This window comes from Perca fluviatilis, chromosome 5 (assembly GCF_010015445.1).
Source record: "Perca fluviatilis chromosome 5, GENO_Pfluv_1.0, whole genome shotgun sequence".
Taxonomy (NCBI): domain Eukaryota; kingdom Metazoa; phylum Chordata; class Actinopteri; order Perciformes; family Percidae; genus Perca; species Perca fluviatilis.
The window spans coordinates 32,611,724-32,632,639 of NC_053116.1; the positions used below are offsets into that span (position 1 = coordinate 32,611,724).

The window sequence follows — 20,916 nt, forward strand, 5'->3', positions numbered from 1 at the left end:
AATAGCGCAATACCGTGAAACCGTGATATTTTTTCCTGAAGGTTATCATACCGTCAGAATCGTATACCAGCCCATGCCTAGTCTACAGCCCGCTGCAGTCCATACAGTGTTTATGTTGATTTTGTAGTGGCAGCCCACCATGGCAAAATTTCTGTTATTCGGACAGACCTGCCCCCACTGCTCAAAAAATCCTAAAGGAAACCCTGCCATACTAGTCAGCATAACAGAAACTGTGTTAATGTGTTAGTTAAAAGTTTTTGGCATTCAAACGAAATTTGCGTTACCGCTTTAACGTTGACAGCCCTAGCTTATAAACTCTGCAGGTTCAAAGAAATCGATTAAAATCCACACGAGTACATTTCCTACCTGTTTGACGTGACAGAGTGTACCCTCGGGGCAGTCCGCCTCGGGGACGATCCTCCTCCATCTCTTCAGTGGACGCCGGCGATCCTGTCCTCTGTTCGAGCTTCCTTCATTCCTCCCTTTGAAGCTCCTTCTCCTCCTGGGAGGGAGAGTATCAGGAGGACTGAGGGTGACCCTCATTTTTGGCTCTTGGACCACATCCAGGTTCTGACCAGAAACTCTGATGATGCGGCCTCCGCTGAAGGGGATGGTAGAAGAAAAGAATGGTGTATTTGTTATATTTCATGTGACGATTCAAAAACTGACGAATGATATTCAGTAAGCCTGTCACAAGTGGCTGCCGGGAGTGCAAAACTTTGCTTCACCACAATCTTTGAATTTAGTATTTACTAAAGACTACAGAAATACCTCAAAAGAAAGTATTTTCCCGCTACTGAACTGGTTGATGAGGAGACATTTTTATAACAAGTCTCCTGTAACTTTAACTAAAGTGAAAACTCATTTCAACTCAACAGCATTTAGCTGTAAGACATGATCATCGCTTGCAAATGTTTCTACAGACAAATCAGCATCCTGAGCTACCACACTAAGCTTTCAGCCTCTGAAACGCCTGAGCAAAAGCACAAACAGACGCTTTCTGGCTATTCACTAATCTAGACTACATAATGTCTCCGTTTAAACAGCAAAACTTAAACCTTAACTTTGAACTGCATCCCGGCCATAAGCTTAAGATAGAGCTGGGATTTTCTTGCTCTAAGGGAACAGTGCTATCACAGCAACTACCAGTGTAACATGCATCATTAAATTATACAATGGATTGGAAATATTTGAACGCCCGAACGATTGCTCTATTGAGACTGATAACCACCTGAGGAAGCTTTTCGACGGAGCAGCCATTGAGATGTTGGGGTTGGGGGTGTAATGATACACCAAACCCTGTAGGTGTCGCTCTGTGCCACCAAACCGCACGGTGATGCCATGTTCTCCTGTTCTGTTGCTGCCTCTGGTCAGACAGCTGATCTGATCCTCCTGGATGCTCAGCCTTGAACAGAAGAGGACATATATCATTTTTCTTTACATTTTTACCCACTTTCTAGTCATTTTATACCAAACATAAATCCTTCTGCTACACAAAGAGAAAGTGTGCTTTTATAACTCTGAAACGTAAACTCATACTTTTAACTCATGGTCAATTTGAGACACTTACACAATACATGGCACTCCTCCTATCAGGATGCTGACTTCACTCGGGTGTCCAGTCCTCAGTCTCTGGCCTCTGATGGTGAGGGAGGAGCCCCCGGCCTTGGGCCCTCTTTGGGGGAAGATGCTGCTTAGTACCGGGTCCTGGTGATGGAGAGACGAGTAGAAGAAAGATAAAAAGATGAGATGCAAATATGCACAAGAGAGAGAGAGAGAGAGAGAGAGAGAGAGAGAGACAGAGAGAGAAAGTATAATCAATAATCCGATTCTGAGCGGGTGATTTATTGAGAAGATAAAAGGAGACACCGGGGCATTCTGGGAAACACTAGAAGGTTGCCTCGCAGCCAGCTATAAAACAATTAATTTGCGGGCCACTTGGGCCAATTAATTAAGGCTGTTGTCAAACCTACAGTCCTTTGACTGTAATGTAATTAAGGAGACATGCTGTTACTTTACTGCACTGCAGCGGTGCACTGACATTTCACACGGCGCAATTTCAAGTGAAGTCTAATTAGCAAAAGCCATGTGGGAGCTGTCATTTCCTTAAATTGGTCAGAGATCTTCTGTGGGAAAGCACTCTCTTTTTCTTGGATAAACAGACACATATTAAACAGCAACATTTGTGGATAGTTACAAACAATCAATCATTCTAGATGCTTCCTAAAGTTGCATTTTTTTCACAGTTGTATCACATTCTCCAAATGAGGCATTTCAGGATTAGTTTAGAAAAAATCCCAAGGGACTCCCCTCTCAGTGAGGTCTTGGTGTGTACAGTATGTTTTGGTCCACACCCAAGAGCGATCGCTGTGTTCTCATATATGTTACTGAACCAAACTCAGAGGGGAAACATGCAAGGACTCAAATTAACTGCTGCTTGTGAACAGGGTGTAAAAATGCCCCAGAGATGTCTTTGTTTTTCAAATGCTTGTTCACTTGCTTCAGCAAAATTATACAACCCTGCAAGACCGAGGCAGGCTTGCTATAAGGGTGTAGCGGGAGTTTCTGTAGATATTCAGAGGGTCTAAATGCACTTAAATAGGCAAGCCTTTTGTTGCAGAGGGAGCTGCGTGAAGTCTGTTAAAGGTCCCATGGCATGAAAATTTCACTTTATGAGGTTTTTTAACATTAATATGCATTCCCCCAGCCTGCCTATGGTCCCCAATTGGCTTGAAATGGTGATAGGTGTAAACCGAGCCCTGGGTATCCTGCTCTGCCTTTGAGAAAATGAAAGCTCAGATGGGCCGATCTGGAATCTTGCTTGTTATGAGGTCATAACAAGCAAGGTTACCTCCCCTTTCTCTGCTTTGCCCGCCCAGAGAATTTGGCCAACCCATGAGAGAGAGGCATCATGGCTTTCAAATGAGCAAAGTGGCAGTTGGTCAAGGCCACACCCCCACCCTCCACCTTGCCCTTCCCTCTCTCCTCAATAGCTACAGGCACAGAAATGGCACATCCTAAGGAAAGCTCATTGTGGGACTGGCTCTAGTGGCTAGAATTCTGCACCAAAGCTGAATTTCGGGAAAGAGACTTCAGATACAGTATTAGGGGACCACTAAGGTCTATAGAAAAGCATCCAAAGAGCACCATGTCATGGGACCTTTAAATGTCCTCAAGTGATGTCACTTGAGTCAGCGTCGGTTCTGAAGACTACAAGTTAGAAATCAAGAACAATGAAATTGTACTGTAAAATTCAGACATATTCGTGCTGTGAGGATAAGCTGTGCTCAAATGGAGACAAGCTGCCGCAGTTACACCCAAATTTGCATTAACAAATTCACAAGGTTACCTGATTTCTCTAAGCAAACGTTTTTTTTCTGTGCATGTAACATACTGACTACTATACTATACTAATACTACTAAGGCATTTACCTGGAAGCTGAAGATCTGAGCAGATAGTCCGAGTTGTCCTCCCCTCACTTTGACTGAGGCCTGGCCGCTCTTCTCTCCTCCACTGCTTGTAGTCTCACACACTATCCTACAAGATGAAGACATACGATTGCAAAACATGGAAAAAAAACTTTACAAGCAGTTTATGTTCAGGTGTGTACCAACGACTTGCCTTGAGGAGACTTCATATCTGCTGTGGATGACACTGCAGGGGACCCCGGCTACTGTGACCGAGTTCTGAATGTCTTCAGCTCTCTGGCCGAGGTTAGAGCCTGAAATGGTCACGACTGTGCCTCCCTCTACGGGACCGGATACCGGGTCCAACTGAAACACAAGAGGACCAAACGTATGAAATGTAAACCCTGTCTTGTTCTGACATAATGGTTCAGATATACCATGACAGCGTGTCCAGTAGAGATGTAATGATACAGTGAACTCATTCAAACCCTCAATTCAAAACATCCAGAAGGGGGATAAAAGAGACTGTAAAACTAGTCCAGCAGTCAAATTGAGATGATGGCTCAGATCATAATGTATTTGAACGTGTCTTGCTTGTTTCAGACAGTAAGTGTTTCCAACACAAAAGGCCATACACATACACAAACATTAAATCATTTGCAACTTTAAGGGATACTTCGCTGATTTGAATCCATCTCTGTGTCATCTTTGTGTGGGCAGTGTGTTTAGATGAATGGTGTTTGGCTTCCCTCCATGGCGCCAGTGCACGGAGCTTGGGGCAGCCGGGGTCGCTCGAGTTCCGCCAGAGACGCGACCCTATGTGGCGTGCTTTGGGTCTCGGCAGACCTCGACTGCTCTGCCCAGCTGGGAGCTCCATACGCTGTGGCCATGTAGCCAAACACTGTTCATCTGCACACACTGCCATGACACAGAGCCGGATTTAAATAAGCAAAGTAAGTCTTTAATTCTTCTACCCCTTTTTCTCATTTTTCCTAATTTCTCTCTCAAAGCAAAAATGACCTAAGTGTCTAAGTGCTCCTTGTGTTCATAAGAAGGGTAAAAAATTCTTACGAAATGAATGACGGGTGCAGGACAGGTGAGTTTGATCTCCTCTGTGCAGGAGTCCTGGTACACACAGTGAGAGCTAGCAGCACCACCACCACCACACCAAACACAGCTGTACTTCGGGTCGGCAGTACGACATCGGCTGCAGTCTGACCGCCCCACTGAACAATTGAATAAAGTCACTGAAACGAGGGAGAGAAAGTGGAAGTCTGTGAGGAACTTACATTATTATACTGTATGTCAAACAGCTAAACAATATGTACCCGCTACTGCATGTAATCCGATTGCCTCTCTGTGCAATCTCTCACACACAAATACTATAAAATGGTCTCACTTAGGAGACACAACTGGCAAAAACACACACCATACAGATCCTCAGCGCTGTCGATCAGGAAGTTGTTTTTTCTCCTGACGTTGATCATGGCTGGGTATTCCTCCATCAAGGCAGAATAGGCATACTGAAAACAAGAACAACAATTAACAGCCTAACCAGCAAAAGCGCTACTTGTGATATGGTATATGAGTTGATGTTATGCACATCCATGTGCAAAGCAGCTACAGAATGTGTCAACATGATCTTGTTATGAGAGCTAATGAAACAGACTCATGGATTAACAGATGTACATGATAAAGAAACAGTTTATTGATTTTTGTTAACACAGCATGCCATGGGTTTATTGCTTTTGGCTATGACCTTTCTTTTTGTTGATTTACAGTGATTTACAGGCATTGTGAATGCTACCACCAATCAATTTAGAAACATTTGAATCAGAATGGGATGGAAGTTGTGGGGTTGTTTGCTTATGTTCCCAGCAGTGTTGCTGGAATCAAACCACCACCCGCACTGAAGTTGCAGATAAGTTTTCAGTCAGTGTTTGGATTAACAACAACAAAGGATGTTTGTTTTTTCACACCTTACTGTGATTGTTGATCATTTGGTTGTTAATATTTAATGTTGTAGAGAAATACTTTCAAATATTTGAAACAAAGTTTTGAGGGGCTTCAGAGAAGCCAATACACTGGTGATGAGCAGGTCGGGTGGGTAAGATTACTAGTAAATATCACGGGATCGGGCGGGCGGGTCAAAAGTTGACAAAGCAGCGTTCTGAGTAAGTTATTAATAATGAACAAAAACACTGTGTGTAAGAGTCCACCTTTCACCTAATTTTCCATGTCATTATTTCCAGACTTGACGAGTGTAGACTAAACATAACAACACACTGAGATAAATCACTATATTGAGATGATTTCTGACCTGGTGGGGTTGGCAGGAGATAAAGAAGACCGATAGTTGAGTGGCATCCGGCTCCACGGAGGCATCCACCACCACTGACTGATTCTCAATGTCCAAAACACACTCGTAGTCCAAATTCTCATCCTAAATGTACACAAACACATACATGTAGGTACACAGACACACACACACATTACAAATTTTAACATATGTCAGTAGAGGTACAGTACGTGGTGCGAAGAGATTTGTGTTCAACGGTCACAGTAACACAGTGTCACTGTAAAAGCTAAATTGTATAAGTTCGATTTCAGGGGGGAAAAAACAACTTCAAGTTTTCACATTATAATGCCCTTTTTGTTATGTCAGTGAAAATCTATCTTAAACCTGTATGCATTAAAACCCATGTGGTTTAGAGCTTTTAATATGAGCCTTTATGTCCTTATGAACTGAAACAGAACTTTTCTTTGAAGAACATGTTCGCAAAGCTGCTCTCGTACACCCTGCTGTTAAAGAGGCTTACTCATTGATGATAATATGTCAACAAATCCCTGAGCCATTTAGCGGAAGCTACGCGATGGATATGTTTTCATGTTCAAAGATCATAATAACCTGCACGAATATGGCTTTAATGCAGTCTTGCCCGACTAAGGCAAAAGACGGTTGACCCTAGGGACGGATACATTACCTGAAACAGGTTTAGGTGTTGTCCCACCAGAGTGACTTTCCTCTCCACATTGACAGGGAGAAGAGAAGAATCCTGAACTTTCTCCACACACGGACATTCCTGGTGACACATTATTAACCATAACAATGAGAAACAGCAATACATAAGGGAAAAGAAAATGCAGCTATAAACCTATATCTAGATCCTACTCAAAAGGATCTCTTTGAACAAGTGTCCATTATATAATTGCAGACTCTTATGTCTTTTGCCTCTCTTGTCAGCCAAGTTCCACTAGATGTTTGAATAAATAGCATTAGGGTTAGGTGCTACAACTAAGCCTGGCTCATGTTCCGGTTCATACTAAAGACGTCCAGCTTAGGGCTCTGTGCAGGTCACGCAAGTTCTTCTGCCTCGATCCTAACACATTTTGTATAGACACTGAGCATGTGTGCAACAACATCAAAAGAGTTTCACTTAACTGTTGCTATTGGCTTTGACTGGAACTAAAGGGACTTAGCGTGAGCCATGAAAATCAGCCTAACATAAACATTACAGTTGGTACTGAGAGTAAGGGCCTTCTCCTCCAATCCACAAAAACCTAGATTTGCCCGTAAGACTGTCCACAATAACAATCTAACTAAATGCATCTTTGATTTAGATACTATAAAGAAAAAGTGAATTTTCTATAACAATAAAAAAAATCTAATATGTAAGTAGCTATCCTATCTTATTTCTAGCCTAGCAGAAAGTCAGAAATGGGAGACTATGAAAACAAAGGAACTGCAAACAAAACATGGAACTTAAAAAAAGAGGCAAAAACTAGGTGACCACGAACACACCACAGCAATGAAACATTAGACATACAAGTAAAACACAAGGAGGGAGTTGACGTGAAAATGTCATGATCAGGGATATCCCCTTTCCTTAGCTTGTAGGAGAAAAATGCAGCTATCATTGGGTGAGATGAACAGAAATGGTATGGAGCGGGTAGACTAGTCAATAAGACCTTAAGGTAAAGTGCCTTGAATTTCTCAGTTCCATCCTCGCGTCTGAGATTAAATTGACTTTGTGTCAGTCATTTGCCATTTTTTTGTTGACAGGAGAGCTAATAAAGATAACAGCAGTGTTGTTATCAGTATTTCTCATTGTTTGCACTGCTGTAAAATGAGGACCAACTAATTTTACTGCAGACTAAAGCTTAGATGTTGCTAGGTTAATTACACAGTACTTTTAAAAGGCCCCATATCATGCTCATTTTCAGGTTCATACTTGTAATTTGTGTTTCTACTAGAACATGTTCACATGCTTTAATTTAAAAAAAAAACTTTATTTTTCTCATACCGCTGTCTGAATATACCTGTATTCTCCCTCTGTCTGAAACGCTCCGTTCAAGCGCTTGTCTCTCAAAGCCCACCTCCTAAAAAAAGCCCAGTCTGCTCTGGTCAGTGATTACAGTCTTCCATATCTGCGCTTTGAGCGTCGCTGTACTGTCATTGCAGCCTGGGGAATGACTAACGGCACTAAGCCGGCACTTTACCTACAGTGTATATAGTATAGTTGTGACATTACAATCGTACAGAGGTTGTGACGGCTCGTTTAAAAAGGCACAGTTTCTGAATACGAGCTGTGTGAATTTTCTTTGTAGATTGAGCGTTTTGATACTATAACAGTATTTATATAGCATCTCAACCTGCTTTATAATAAAAAAGACATGGAAATCTTACTTTCTGCAATACAGGACACTTAAAAGTAAAAGCTAAATCGTTTGGGAAATGATGCTTATTCACCTTTTTTTGTCCACAGTGGATACAACTCTAATATCTGTCAAGCTAGCTGTCCCCCCCCCCACGATTTCAGTCTTTATGCTAAGCTAAGCTAATCGCCTTCTGACTGTAGTTTCATATTTCACAGACATAAATGAGAGCGGTGTCTTTCTTCGAATCTAACTCTTGGCAAAAAAAAAAAAAACACACAAAATTGTAGTTCCCAAAATGTGTAACTTTTCTAAAAGCTTTAAGTTTGTCATTGTGACTTGAGCAACACGTGGCTTCTGCACTCACCAGAAAATAAAGGTCATTTGAAGAATCTGATTGGTAGTTTGCTGCAGATTCAGAGTTGGGGTCAATAACTGTTTCAGGTGCTTGTGTATAGATAAACGGCTTTTCGCTGGCGCCTGCAACAGATAAACCTGTAGTGGACTCCATGTCAGTCTCTCCTTCTGGCTTCTCCCACTCATTCAACCACGGAGGGGAGTCCTTCTCTTCGGAGCTGTCCAGAGGAATGGACTCCTTATTGTCACTGATAGCGAAGTCTATTAAAAGGGACACTTCGCTGGAGGTGGTTGAGCTTACATCAGAGGAAGAGCCCAGCGCTTCACCAGATGGCCCTAAAAATCTCAGGTCAGGGTCTACCATGCCACTAGTGCTGCTGGGTAATGTAGTGTGGGGAGTTTTGTCAGTGCTATTCAAGGTTTCAGTCACTTCATCTTCTGAAAAACCTCTTGTAGTGCCAGCATTTCCCTCTGTAGTTCCCTCCGCATCAGGGAGGGACCCGCTTGTGGTAGTAACATTGGTGTGTATGGTAGTGGCCTGGCTGAAAATCCTGTCCAAGGGGGAAGTTGTGGCCAGGGTAAGGGGGGAGTTTGATTCAGCATTAGAAGTGGTGGGTGGTGTCACTGTGGTGGAAGTTGAAGGGACAGCTGCTGTGGTGGGGGCAGGTGTCTCTGTGGGTGGTGGCTGTGATGTTGTGCTTGTGGCTGCTGTGGTTGTTGTTGTTGTTGTGGTTGTTGTAGCAGCCCGGACAGTAGGAGGTAAAGGGGTCAAATTTCTGGTGGGAGGTGGGATGGTGGGTGTTGGCGGTTTGAACTTGACGATGGAGTAGCACAAGTGAACAAGCGAGGAAAGGAGAGGACAAGTAAAAAAAAAAAAGCAGGGGGGAGACAAATTAGGATAAAACAGATGGGTGTGCAAATACAATAAGAAGCAACTTATGAGTAAAAAAAAACAAAAAACGATTCATGGTAAAAAAACTACTAAAAAGACAAACAGAAACGGAAAACTACACCAAACAGTATGATGCATGCTAAGCAAAACAAACCTAGTGCGTTTTAATTACATTCCAGACAGTGGTTTCCCTAAATATACAGTATACACTGATGATGTACATAGGGTGGACAAAATATTAAAACAATACCAATACTCAATGTACTGAAACTATGCAATACTATTTACCAGCAACACAACCTGCAGTTGATGCATACAGTTGAATCAACACCTCTCTCAAACATCTCTCAATACATAGCCTTTATTTTCAGACTTAATGTCGACTCACATTTTGGTTGTAGATGGTGACTCCTTGGCTGCAGGTGTGTTTGTGTGTGCAGACATGCTGGTGGATACACCAGTTACACCCCCAGCGGCTGCCAACACACCCTTGGCATCTAAAAAAATAAAAAAATCATGATGAAAACCAGTGACAATAAAAATGCAATTTTCCCCAAACAACATATAGCACATGGAATCTCAGGAATCTTGAATATGTCAAAACAACAATGCATGGCTTTAGTTACAGTATGCACAAGATCTAACCAATCTCAGTCAGACATCTAATGTGCAAACATGCATTCTTTCAGATGTCACAAGCTGAAAGCGCCATGGTAGACACATAATGTATTCTGCTAGATTAGATTTGATAATATGTGTTGAGTGATGACATGTAAGTGTGTGTACTCACGGCCTGCGTCCAGACAGCTGCTGGACCAAGCTGCAGTTGTAGAAGGTGAATTCTGTCTCTGCTACCGTCACATTCGTGAAACGCAGCGACAGGGTCACCATCACAAACTCTGCATCAGAACAAACCGGTCACCATTATATGTTAGCTTCAAATTATCTGACCAACTTTTTTGTCGTTCATATAAGCATCATAGTGCTACTTTGGCAGTTTTGTAAATTCCACATTTCTGACTTGCAATAAAGATTTTAAAAACGATAGTCCTTGTTGCACCCTACTTTGTATGTTATGTAAATACTGAAAAAAGTTGACCCCTTGAGTACAATTGCTGAACAAAGACAAGAAAAAATACTCACCATCTCCATGGCTAATGGGGGGCAGACTGCTGGCATCAGGGGTGGAGCATATCACACCAGTGTTGGTGAGTGAGGCAGGAGCTTCTGTGTCCTGGAAAAAGCAAGAGTAGGCCTCTCCTTTTCTTAGGCTTGGGAGGCCCTTTACTGACACTCTAATCTGAAGTAGGAAGACAGAATGGGAAAGGGACATCAAGAGATGAAAGATAAAAGATGGAAAAAGAAATGAAGTGAGCAGAGACCGATAGCTGTTAATGTAATGTAAAACGTGTTATGTAGAACTTAAACTAATGTGCGAGATGGAAGGAGTGAAGAAAGACTGGCACACAGGAGATTATTATTGCATTACATCAGTTTTCTCCCCACGGCTGATGTTGTAGAGGCTGAGGTGCTGGATACTGAGGCACTGCTGCATCTGGTTGAAACTCCACAGCCACTGGCCCTGCACAGACCCTCTCTGGCACTCCCAGCGCTGGCCACACCTGAAAGAGAAGTAAGAGAGTCAAGGAAAGAGAAAGTAGACAGGGATGCAAGAGAGCATTTGCAGTAGCCCCACCATTACATGTACACTGACTCACCGTCCCTCCAGGACACACCAGCCACAGTAGGGGTCTTTGGCAGACAAACAGGACTGACAGTCCAGGTGGTCCCCACATTCTGCCACTGGACGCTTCTCTACCTGGAAATGATGATAAGCGAGTACTCAAAGACAAACTTATGAAGTCAATAATGCGGTGGATACCGATCGTTGTGGTTAGCAATTAAAAGAAATCTGAGTCCTTCATTAAAGCATGAGAAATTACAAAGGATGTTTAACTTGCATCAGAGTTCTTTGGAAATAATTTGATTGCCAACCACAATGTTACAGACTTGCATACTGACTCAGTAAGCGGAATGATCATTACTTTATTATTACTGTCTGCCAAATCTTGAAGAACACTTAACTGTTTCAAAACTATTCTCCACTTGTTATGTGTAGCTCCCTTGATTTTTGTTTTGTTTTTATTGTTTGCAAAAATATAATTGATAAAATAAAAATATTTAATTTATTTATGACAAATGCTTTCATGGTAGCCAGCGCTACCTAGCTTGTAGCTAACTAGCTTACCTGGATAGCGACAGTCAAGTATTATAATAAAAACTTTTTTTATAAACGTGTGGCTAGCCCTTCTTAGTTATCCAGGTTTACTAGCTAACGTTAACATTTGCCCTCCTGACCATCCAAATTCAAGTTTGCCATACTGTACTTGCCCTAAAATAGCCAGCTAGTTAACCTAGTAAGCTAATCTGAAGCGTTACTGCTAATCATGCTAGTTATTTATCATTGGCTAGGTTAGCTTATAATGCCAACCTATTTTAAAAAACACAATATGTCTAACTCCAAATAACTGAATGTCAATCTGCTCATGACACTATCAGTAGCTTTATGACGATGCTTGTAATAATAATTTTTTTGACTTGGCTACAGCTCTACATTCAGATTAAGTCGTTCAGTGGTCTAGAAATGAGACAAGCCATTCAATGAATAGACTAGCAGTTTCCCATATCCATTCATCAGCATCTATGGCTACCCACACAGACACTCTATAGGGAGTGTGTCAACACAATGAAGGCCACTCTCTCTGATCAATACCATTGTTATGTCTGATCTTACACCTCCTGCTGACTGTTGTACCCATCACAGTGGGGTTAGTGACCCCTGACCTCGACAGCCAGCTGGCTTTTCTGTTTTCTCTTATGTTTGCCTCTTTTTCTTTTATCTCATTTTTCTGTGTGAGAGACACAGCTTGAGAAAGTATTAAAGCCTCACAAAACTCTGACAAACGATTAATTGTCTGACAATGAATGACAAGCCATGTTTAGTCTTGTGTATGGAGGCATCTGGGTGAATGGTTGAATGGACAGACACACCAAAAAGAGTAGCCTACAGCTGTTTGTACATCTGTTGAGTAAAGATGCGAACGCTTACTTGCTAACATAATCTGCTGGACTCTGTATTCCTTTAAACAGAAAATTACATTTACCACCACTAACTAGCCAAAACAGTGATGCTACATATTTATACTTACAGTAGTCTTGGTCATGATGTAGATGTGTGCTCCATTCTGGTCCAATAAAAGGTCACTGTTAATGGGTGAGTTGGCCTGGATTGTCGTGTTTGCATATACCTCCACATGGCCATCTTGGCCCAGATATACCTGAAGAAGTGCACCAGAAAAACCTCATAAATTGTGGTATATGATATTATAGATCACTAGCAAGAGAACTGGTATATTCCTATAAGAGCAGACAAAAAATAAAATGATGCAGAACGAATGTCTTCTTCAGTTTACAACTCAAACTCTAATCAAATCACATGTGTGCAGGATCGCAGCAGAAGTGGCCATGAATGCGATTACGGTACAGTCAAATCGAATATGAAGCACAGGAAGACACCTCTGGCTTAAGTGATTCCCAGGCCTTCAAACTCTCATGTTACCTCACGTTAATGAGATTAGCAGAGGTTTTTTTATGCCTCTTTCCAGAAGGCTCTCACTTGATCATTGTGAACAGAATGGAGAATCAGTTGTCCCATTAAGAGAATGCACTCAACACATAATGGCATGGAAAGTAGCTCTGTAATGCTTGGTGACTTAGAAACATGAATGGAGTTTGTTGTTTTGCATGTCATATATGGGAGAGAATTTGATGCTGTATTGAAGCTGAAATACCTGACAGGCGAATGGGAGATTAAGCTACGTAGGCAAACAAGAAAATATTGGTCAATCAACTTTCAAAACGCAGCGATTTACATTATGTCCTACATGCCTTCTCTAACCTTAAAGAAATAGTTTAACACAGGGCTGGGCGATATGGAGAAAATGAAATATCACAATATTCTGACCAAATACCTCGATATCGATACAGAAAAGATATTGTAGTGCTGACTTTTGGTGCTTTCACAAAATATTTACACAATGAGATTTTTGATAAATGATCATCAGTAATGTGGATATAATTATTAAGTGGGTAAAGGCAAATAATAGAACAGTCTGGTAAGTTCAGAAAATGACATCACTTTACTGTAATGCAGCCTTTAAAACCAGGAAAAGACAACACTTGTGTCATATTACGATATCCAAAATCTAAGACGATATCTAGCCTCATATTACGATATCGATATAATATCGATCTACTGCCCAGCTCTAGTTTAACATTTTGGGAAATACTATTATTCACTTTCTTAAAGACCCTTAGATTAGAAGATCAATCCCACTCAATGCTCGCTAATTAACACGTTATAGCTTTTTTGACGAATCAATATGAAAATTAAAGTGTAAAAATGATCTCTGCTGGTTGCCTGGCAACATCACGGTGACAACAAGATAGGGTTGGGTCTAGATGGTAACCTAAGATTTGCACAAGTCTTGCAAAATGGCATTGACCGCGAATGGTTAAATTTAGGATAACGCGTCGGGCAGCAAACCTTGCCAGAGTTATCGCAAATCTAGGGTTACTATCTAGAAACAACCAAGAAATAATCTAGCACCTAACCCCCCGCAACTTTTCATTTTTACACTTCGGTTTAAATTCAGATTAAACAAACAAATCAATTATTAATTTTTAATTAGGAAGTTTAAAATGTCGGTAGGAGGATTTATTTTGCAAATAAACTCTAGCACACTGGCTAACTTGGAAAAACACACACACATAGAGTCCTGTATCTGGATGCTGTGGAATTTGTCATGCTGTGATACGATAATCCTGTTACAATAGCTTACTTCAGATGGCTACACGGAGAGCTGCTTTGATCTGCTACCTAAAAGCACTGTGTCTGACTCTACCTCTCCCTCTCCCTCTCTCTCTCTCACACACACACACACACACACACGTCAAACACATGGCAAAAACAGACCTACTACATGATAACCAACTCCTCGAATACCACACAGCAGAGATTTATCTACAATTACCCTACATCAGATCTACGCAGATGTTTTAAAGATGGTGATCGAGCACTAACAGTTTTGGACAATAGAGTCCAAAGCAGTAGTCAGACAAACAAGGCAAGGCTAAAAAAAAAATATATATCTTTTCGTCTATATCGTCTTCCAAAAAAAAAAAAAAACTTAAAAAATGTATCACGCCATTAAAACATAAGCTCAAAAATGCATCAGGTTTAAGTCTCCAATACTCACATTCTGCGCTCTACAGAACAAAAAGCAAATGTATTAGGCATGGGATCATGGTGGTATGCTAGTCTGTGTATGTTGGAAAACTGTCAGCGTTGGAATGACTGGAATCTTCCAGGCTGTAGTTGTGATGCATAGTCCCATAAGTAGATGGGAGCTGGCACAAACTTTTGAAAACCAATCCCTGAAAATAGTTGTAAATGTTTTATGTAGTGTGAGGTGTGTTTGCTTAGCTGGGAAATCATCCACGTAGTAATGTGAATGGAAAATTTCCCCTGTGATGTGTCCAGGGCGTCTCCCTGCTTCCCACCCAGTGCATGCTGGGGCAGGCCTAATGGCCTAAAGAAACTGGCACAAAAAAATCATACAAAAAGTATGACATAGGATGTTCTACCTTGTGCAGAGTCCCTTTGGAGTCTCCGAGGAAGGCGATGCTGTGTCCCTCTCTGACACTGACAGCCACAGCAGTGAGACGGGCGGCCGAGGTGTGCCACACGGCTTTAGATGCCAGCGGTGCCCGGCTTGCCATTGGACTGGGGGTGTGGTCGGAGCCGCAGGGATAGGCCTTAAGGGTATTCTACAACACATGACAGAAAGTTTTGAGTCGTTTGTTGATTTTATGTGTTTATCTGAACTGAACGCATCCAGATTACTTTTATTTTAGTGATCTTATTACTTTGGACTAACAAGTTCATGTTCACGTCTTTTCAATTAGTCTTTCATTCTCTCCTAGTATTGCCTCAGAGCCTTTGAATCCTCTTAATTCACCGTAAGCAGATTGCACCATAGATTAAAGTAGACTTATACAGACACAGCCAACTCGCGCTTTTGGTTTCGCAAAACAACCACTCTAAATCCTGCTTTCTGGTTAGTCTCTGAACTCTGGCTCCACATAATTGGCCCTAAAGGAGGAAGTCGATTGGGACATTTTATATTTAGTCTACGCAGTTTGTTTATAAAAAAAAATAAGATTGCTTATCGTTGTATAAGGGAAACTGTGATCTAATACAACCTTTCTTCATTCAATCATCTATGTTTCTTTCAGCATCTCCTTTTCTTCCTCTAGATTATTTAATTCTTTCTCCCTGTCGCTTTGTATGCTAGTCTTTCTATTCCCATATTTATATTCCACCCCTCTCTCTCTCTCTCTCTCTCTCTCTGTCCTCTTATGTCAGTTGATTAAAAACAAACTCCTATCCTTCCTTGTCAGACATCATTAAGCAGCAGCACAGCTGATTCAGGGCTAGCTTGGTTTATTGATCCCTAAAGATCCCATTAAATGACTCGGAGGGCTGGCAGGACCTGAGCGGCTGCAGGGCAGCAGAGGGGGTCACTGGAGGGCTGCAGCTGGGCAAAGCTACTCCTGGGGCATCTGGGAGCTTTGGGCTTTTCAACGAGGGCCTCATTACAATGCCTTCATTCTTCCGGTTACTAAGCTTAATCCCGGCAATCCAGTCATCCCTTGTTACTGTGCTGTACTTTCTGTTTTGTCTTTTTGTGACCACTGAAACCAATTGAGTCAACATACTTAAGTGCATAAAGACAGCAGGGAACATATGTATATGTATATGTACTACACGGCTAGCATCCATGCTGTAACAAGCATTCAAAGTAGCATGCAATTCTGCTAAGGGGACCAAAAAGAAACTGTAGTTTGATGAGCATCTTATTGACAAAATCATTGTTTTAAAGCCCATTGCTCCAAAATGTTTGCTATTCTTCCATGAAAAATAACAAAATAAAATAAAATAAATAACAAAAAGACATTTAACCCCCCCTTCTTCGTCCACTGCATCCTTACCAGGGGCAGGTTGGCACAGCTGGACTTGACCTCGTACTCTATGTAGGCCACCTCTCCTCTTCCCTCCACCCGGCCGTCCTGGGTGTAGCAGAGGTCACGGGTGGAGTCAATGTGTTTGTCAAGCTCATCCAGTGGGTAAACGCACAGAGCTGAGGCATCCAAGGGACTGTTTGTGGAGCCGCTGCGGGTGGAGAAGACTCCCAGCAGATCCTCGCCTTCCCGACCCGCACCTTGTCCCACCTGTTGCAACACAGGCGTGGGAAAAATTCGGGAAACTTAAAACACAGCCAGGATCAGTGTAACCTTGATGTAAACCCACTTCTGAAAGCACTTGAAATTCACACACTCTGATGACCATGAAATTCAGCCATATTTTGAATTGCTGCTCCCTCAAAGTATTTTTGAAGGACTCATAATAATAATAAATTGTATTTATGGGTGCCTTTCTCAACACTCAAGGACACCTTACATGTCCAAATAATAACAGATAAAAACAGATGACAGCAAAGAATAAGCTGAAATACTCATATTGGTAATATTTTGGGAGAAAGTACCTGAGCAGCCTGGAGCAGGTTGTAAGTCCTTGACGGAGAGGAAGGGGATTGGCAGACAAGAGGAACTTCCACATAGGAATAGTAGGATGTGTCGTCCAAGCACACTCTGGCAGCATAGGTCCGGTACTCCCTCGATGCCGACTTGATGTCACGGCGGTAAAACAAGAAGTACACATACGCGCGCCGTGTGAATGCCATCACGAAGTGGTGGTCGTATTCCGACAGACGCCCGGCCACAGCCAGCTTCGCCGTCTCCTCGTAGGAAAAGACGGGTTCTGATGAAAGGTGGCGGGTGGAGATGGGCGGGTGGCTGGCAGTGTAGCCCCTACCCACATACATCACTGTCCTTTCCCCGCCACGAAGCCCAACCACCAGCCCTACGGTTGACACCGACGGGTCATTGGCTGCAACATACTGCGTATCCACGGGCCTCTCGGTGGAGAAGAGAACCTTCTTGATGGATGCCAGTCTGCGTTTCTGGCAGGTGCCCTGGTGAATGCTGCCGCAGGTGATCAACTCCGACGCCTTTGGATCGACCAGCAGTAATTTGTTGTGATTACTGGTTCTTCTGGCTTGGGGACAGTTCAACTCGGTGACTGGGGGAAGGCAGTCTTTGCTGTCGCTCACGGGACCGGTCGTCTCCTCTTGCTCCAGCCGGAGTCCATCGGCTCCGTCCAGCTGGAAGAGGTGGTCCCTGGCCCCCACGTACACCGTTCCCACAGAGGGGTCTGGGTGGAGCACCAGGTGCTGGAACTCAGTGTCATTACGGGAAAAACAAGGGTAGGAGCGACCATGGGCTGTGGCAAAGATGATGAGGATGAGGAGTAAGAGCAGGGTGGAGTTCAGAGCCTTCCCATGTAGCATGGCAAATATTCTGAGGAAATAAGCAGAGCAGGGTTAGAGGCCTGCACGAGCAGATGTTTGAGGTTAAACATCAACATTCAATAAGGCTAAAAGCTGCTTCCATATTCTTGAGTATAGTGCAAGTTTAAGAGTTTTAGAGAGCTTAGAGTTTAGGCTGAGAGAAATGTTAAGATGTGGTGAGAACCTCTTAAGAATTTAAGCTAGCATGAAATTACCATGAACACGCACGCATGCATGCACGCTCCTAACGCTGTGTTTTAGCGCCTGTCTTTTATCGCCGGTCTCTGTAAGCATCTGTGCTTTTGGTATCTCTGTATTGTCATTGCAGCCGGGGAATGACCGCAACAGCAGTCTAGTGCACTTTCTATATTGTGCAAAAGTCCTGACGGCTTGTTTAAAGGCACAGTTTCTGAATACGGGCTGTGGGCATTTCACTGTGGATTGAACATTTTGATACTATCACAGCATTTATATAGCACCTGGACCTGCTTTATAATCAAAATACACATGGAAATCACCCTTTTTAAAGGATGGGACATTTAAGTCCAGTTTTCAAGGTTCACTTTATGAGGTTTTTTAACATTAATATGCGTTCCCCCAGCATTCCTATGGTCCCCCAGTGGCTAGAAATGGCGATAGGTGTAAACCAAGCCCTGGGTATCCTGCTCTGCCTTTGAGAAAATGAAAGCTCAGATGGGCCGATCTGGAATCTTCTCCTTATGAGGTCATAAGGGGAAAGGTTACCTCCCCTTTCTCTGCTTTGCCCGCCCAGAGAATTTGGCCCACCCATGAGAGAGAGACATCATGGCTTTCAAACGAGCAAAGTGGCAGTTGGTCAAGGCAACACCCCCACCCTCCCCCTTGCCCCCCCTTCTCTCCTCCTCAATAGCTACAGACACAGAAATGGCACATACTAAGGAAAGCTCATTGTAGGACTGGCTCTAGTGGCTGTAATTCTGCACCAAGGCTGAATTTCGGGAAAGAGACTTCAGATACAGTATTAGGGGACCACTAAGGTCTATATAAAAGCATCCAAAGAGCACCATGTCTTGGGACCTTTAAGCATCTTAACCTTACCACCTGGAATCATATCCCATTCCTTTCCTCTCTGCCTGTGAATGTTTGCAACACGGAGGATTACTGTATAAAAGTAGAGAGAGAGAGAGAGCGAGACAAAGAAAAGGACAGGACTCCGAGTTGGACGGAAGCAATATTCAAGATGAGTGTAACATTACCCATCAAAATGCTACAACATCTAGAATACGATTAGTGTTTATGACTTTACCACTTTATAGAGTGTGTTAATCGGAATCACTGGAAACACTGGCAGCCATAGTATCCCTTTACAGCTGGAGCATTCAAAACAACAACTTCCATTTCCCATTTCCACAGCCATCACTCAACACCTCTGAGGGGAGTGGTTTGTGGACACTGAGAGCATTCACATTAGCGAGAAAAACCCTTTAATTATTGAACAGATTCCTCCGGCCTTTCGCTGACCTCACTGAGAAGGGTCACACAGCAATAAATAAATAAATAACTCCTGCACTAGGGCTGCTCGATCATGGAAAAAAAAATTATGATAACGGTTATTTTGGTCACTATTGAAATGACGATCATTTAACACGATTACTCGTTGACTTTTGGAAAGATGTTGCAATTATTAAACTTAAAAAAAAAAAACAGTGGAAAAGGTGTGAAATTTCCCTTAATACTTTTCACATTGAAACATTTTTTTTCATTCAGAACAGAAGACCAAATAAGAATTTACTTGCAAAACATAATGTGCAAAATAATCATTTTTCGTGATTATTCTGTTTTGATTAGGAGCCGAAATCGTAATCGCGTTCGTAATCGTAACATTTTCATTAATTGCACAGCCCTATCATGCACACCAGTGTATGGAACAAGCTTTAAACTGGGGATGTGTAAGAGCTCTATACACATTAGATACACCTCTGTCAAGTATTATTTCTTACACTCTGCATAAGGACAGAGGAAGAAAATGTTTAGAGAAAGCTAAGTCTATATTCGACTGTGATATTAAGAAATAAAGTGCAATATTGTGCACCATTACCTTGCAGTGTGAATAGATTGCCAAGACATTAGACATGCAGTGCCATCTCACCTAACTGTCGATTCCCTGGGGCTGCGATCAGGACAAAGACGACGGGTGTTGAAAGGGAGGAAACCGGGAATCTGTGGATGTGTGTGTGGATGTGTGTGTATTTGTGCGTGTGTACATAACCAGGAGCCATACAGGAGCAGGTGCTCGTGTCTGTTAAGTGGGTGAGTGTGTCTCAGACCTCCTATTTACTTATTCATGAGCAGAATAAGAAGTATAATAAGTGATAACCTCCACGCCCTCCGAGCCCATTGTCATGAGGACTTGAGTCGGGTGTGTATGTGTGCGAATGTGAAAGCGGAGTGGCCATTACATTTTGTTAAACAGGGCTTGGAAATGTATAGTTGTTTGAGACAGGGGAGGAATCGTCTTTATGAAATATATATACATAAAACAAACCAATTCAGTGTGCCTCATGTTTAATTCAGCTAAATATGTAGAGCTCTTTAGCCACATTAGTGGTGCGGCTCTATTGTCGGTTACAACCTCGGTGATCCCTTAAGTCTTATGCACTGCCATCAACTTAAACTTTTGAATTTGTCCAATACTATGATATACCTGCAGATCTGATAACATTACCATCAGCCTCAGCTGTACTGTGTGGTTAGAGCGGCTTTTAGCATGGGTCAGTAACCTGCCAACGTTTTTTCATTTTGACCATGTTAGCATTTAGCTCAAAGCACTGCTGTACAGGCCACACTGTTGTACCTCTTTTATACCAATGGCCAGGGTCGGACCAGGGTTACTAACCCATGTTAAATGCCAGTAAACACGGGTTGATCCCTGGTCCTGACAATTCAGATACGACCTGGGTCAAAGCCCGGAAGGGATGCATACCAGTTACCTCTCGTGCTGGAAATGGGCGGTGGGTTAACACGTCATAACCTATTTAGTGACTGTCCCTAATCCCGTCCAGCTGCACACCACCAGAACTACTGTTTTGTACT

General features: G+C 42.5%; 1 protein-coding gene across 3 annotated transcripts in view; it reads right to left on the reverse strand.

Moving 5' to 3' along the window:
• The window catches only part of LOC120559593 (plexin-B1-like), a 73,922-nt gene that overhangs the window by 19,186 nt on the left and 33,820 nt on the right, over positions 1-20,916 (reverse strand). For all 3 annotated transcript variants that reach the window (XM_039801426.1, XM_039801424.1, XM_039801425.1), the window contains 19 exons: positions 16,981-17,854; positions 16,427-16,666; positions 15,020-15,202; positions 12,523-12,651; positions 11,032-11,132; positions 10,803-10,935; positions 10,457-10,613; positions 10,104-10,212; positions 9,702-9,810; positions 8,432-9,235; positions 6,393-6,491; positions 5,729-5,851; positions 4,838-4,931; positions 4,480-4,655; positions 3,623-3,774; positions 3,433-3,538; positions 1,571-1,707; positions 1,232-1,405; positions 367-601 (listed from right to left, as the gene is read on the reverse strand). In XM_039801426.1, coding sequence (XP_039657360.1) covers positions 367-601; positions 1,232-1,405; positions 1,571-1,707; positions 3,433-3,538; positions 3,623-3,774; positions 4,480-4,655; positions 4,838-4,931; positions 5,729-5,851; positions 6,393-6,491; positions 8,432-9,235; positions 9,702-9,810; positions 10,104-10,212; positions 10,457-10,613; positions 10,803-10,935; positions 11,032-11,132; positions 12,523-12,651; positions 15,020-15,202; positions 16,427-16,666; positions 16,981-17,844 — 4,125 coding nt within the window. In that variant the 5' untranslated portion in view covers positions 17,845-17,854. The remainder of the gene's footprint in view (positions 1-366; positions 602-1,231; positions 1,406-1,570; positions 1,708-3,432; positions 3,539-3,622; positions 3,775-4,479; positions 4,656-4,837; positions 4,932-5,728; positions 5,852-6,392; positions 6,492-8,431; positions 9,236-9,701; positions 9,811-10,103; positions 10,213-10,456; positions 10,614-10,802; positions 10,936-11,031; positions 11,133-12,522; positions 12,652-15,019; positions 15,203-16,426; positions 16,667-16,980; positions 17,855-20,916) is intronic.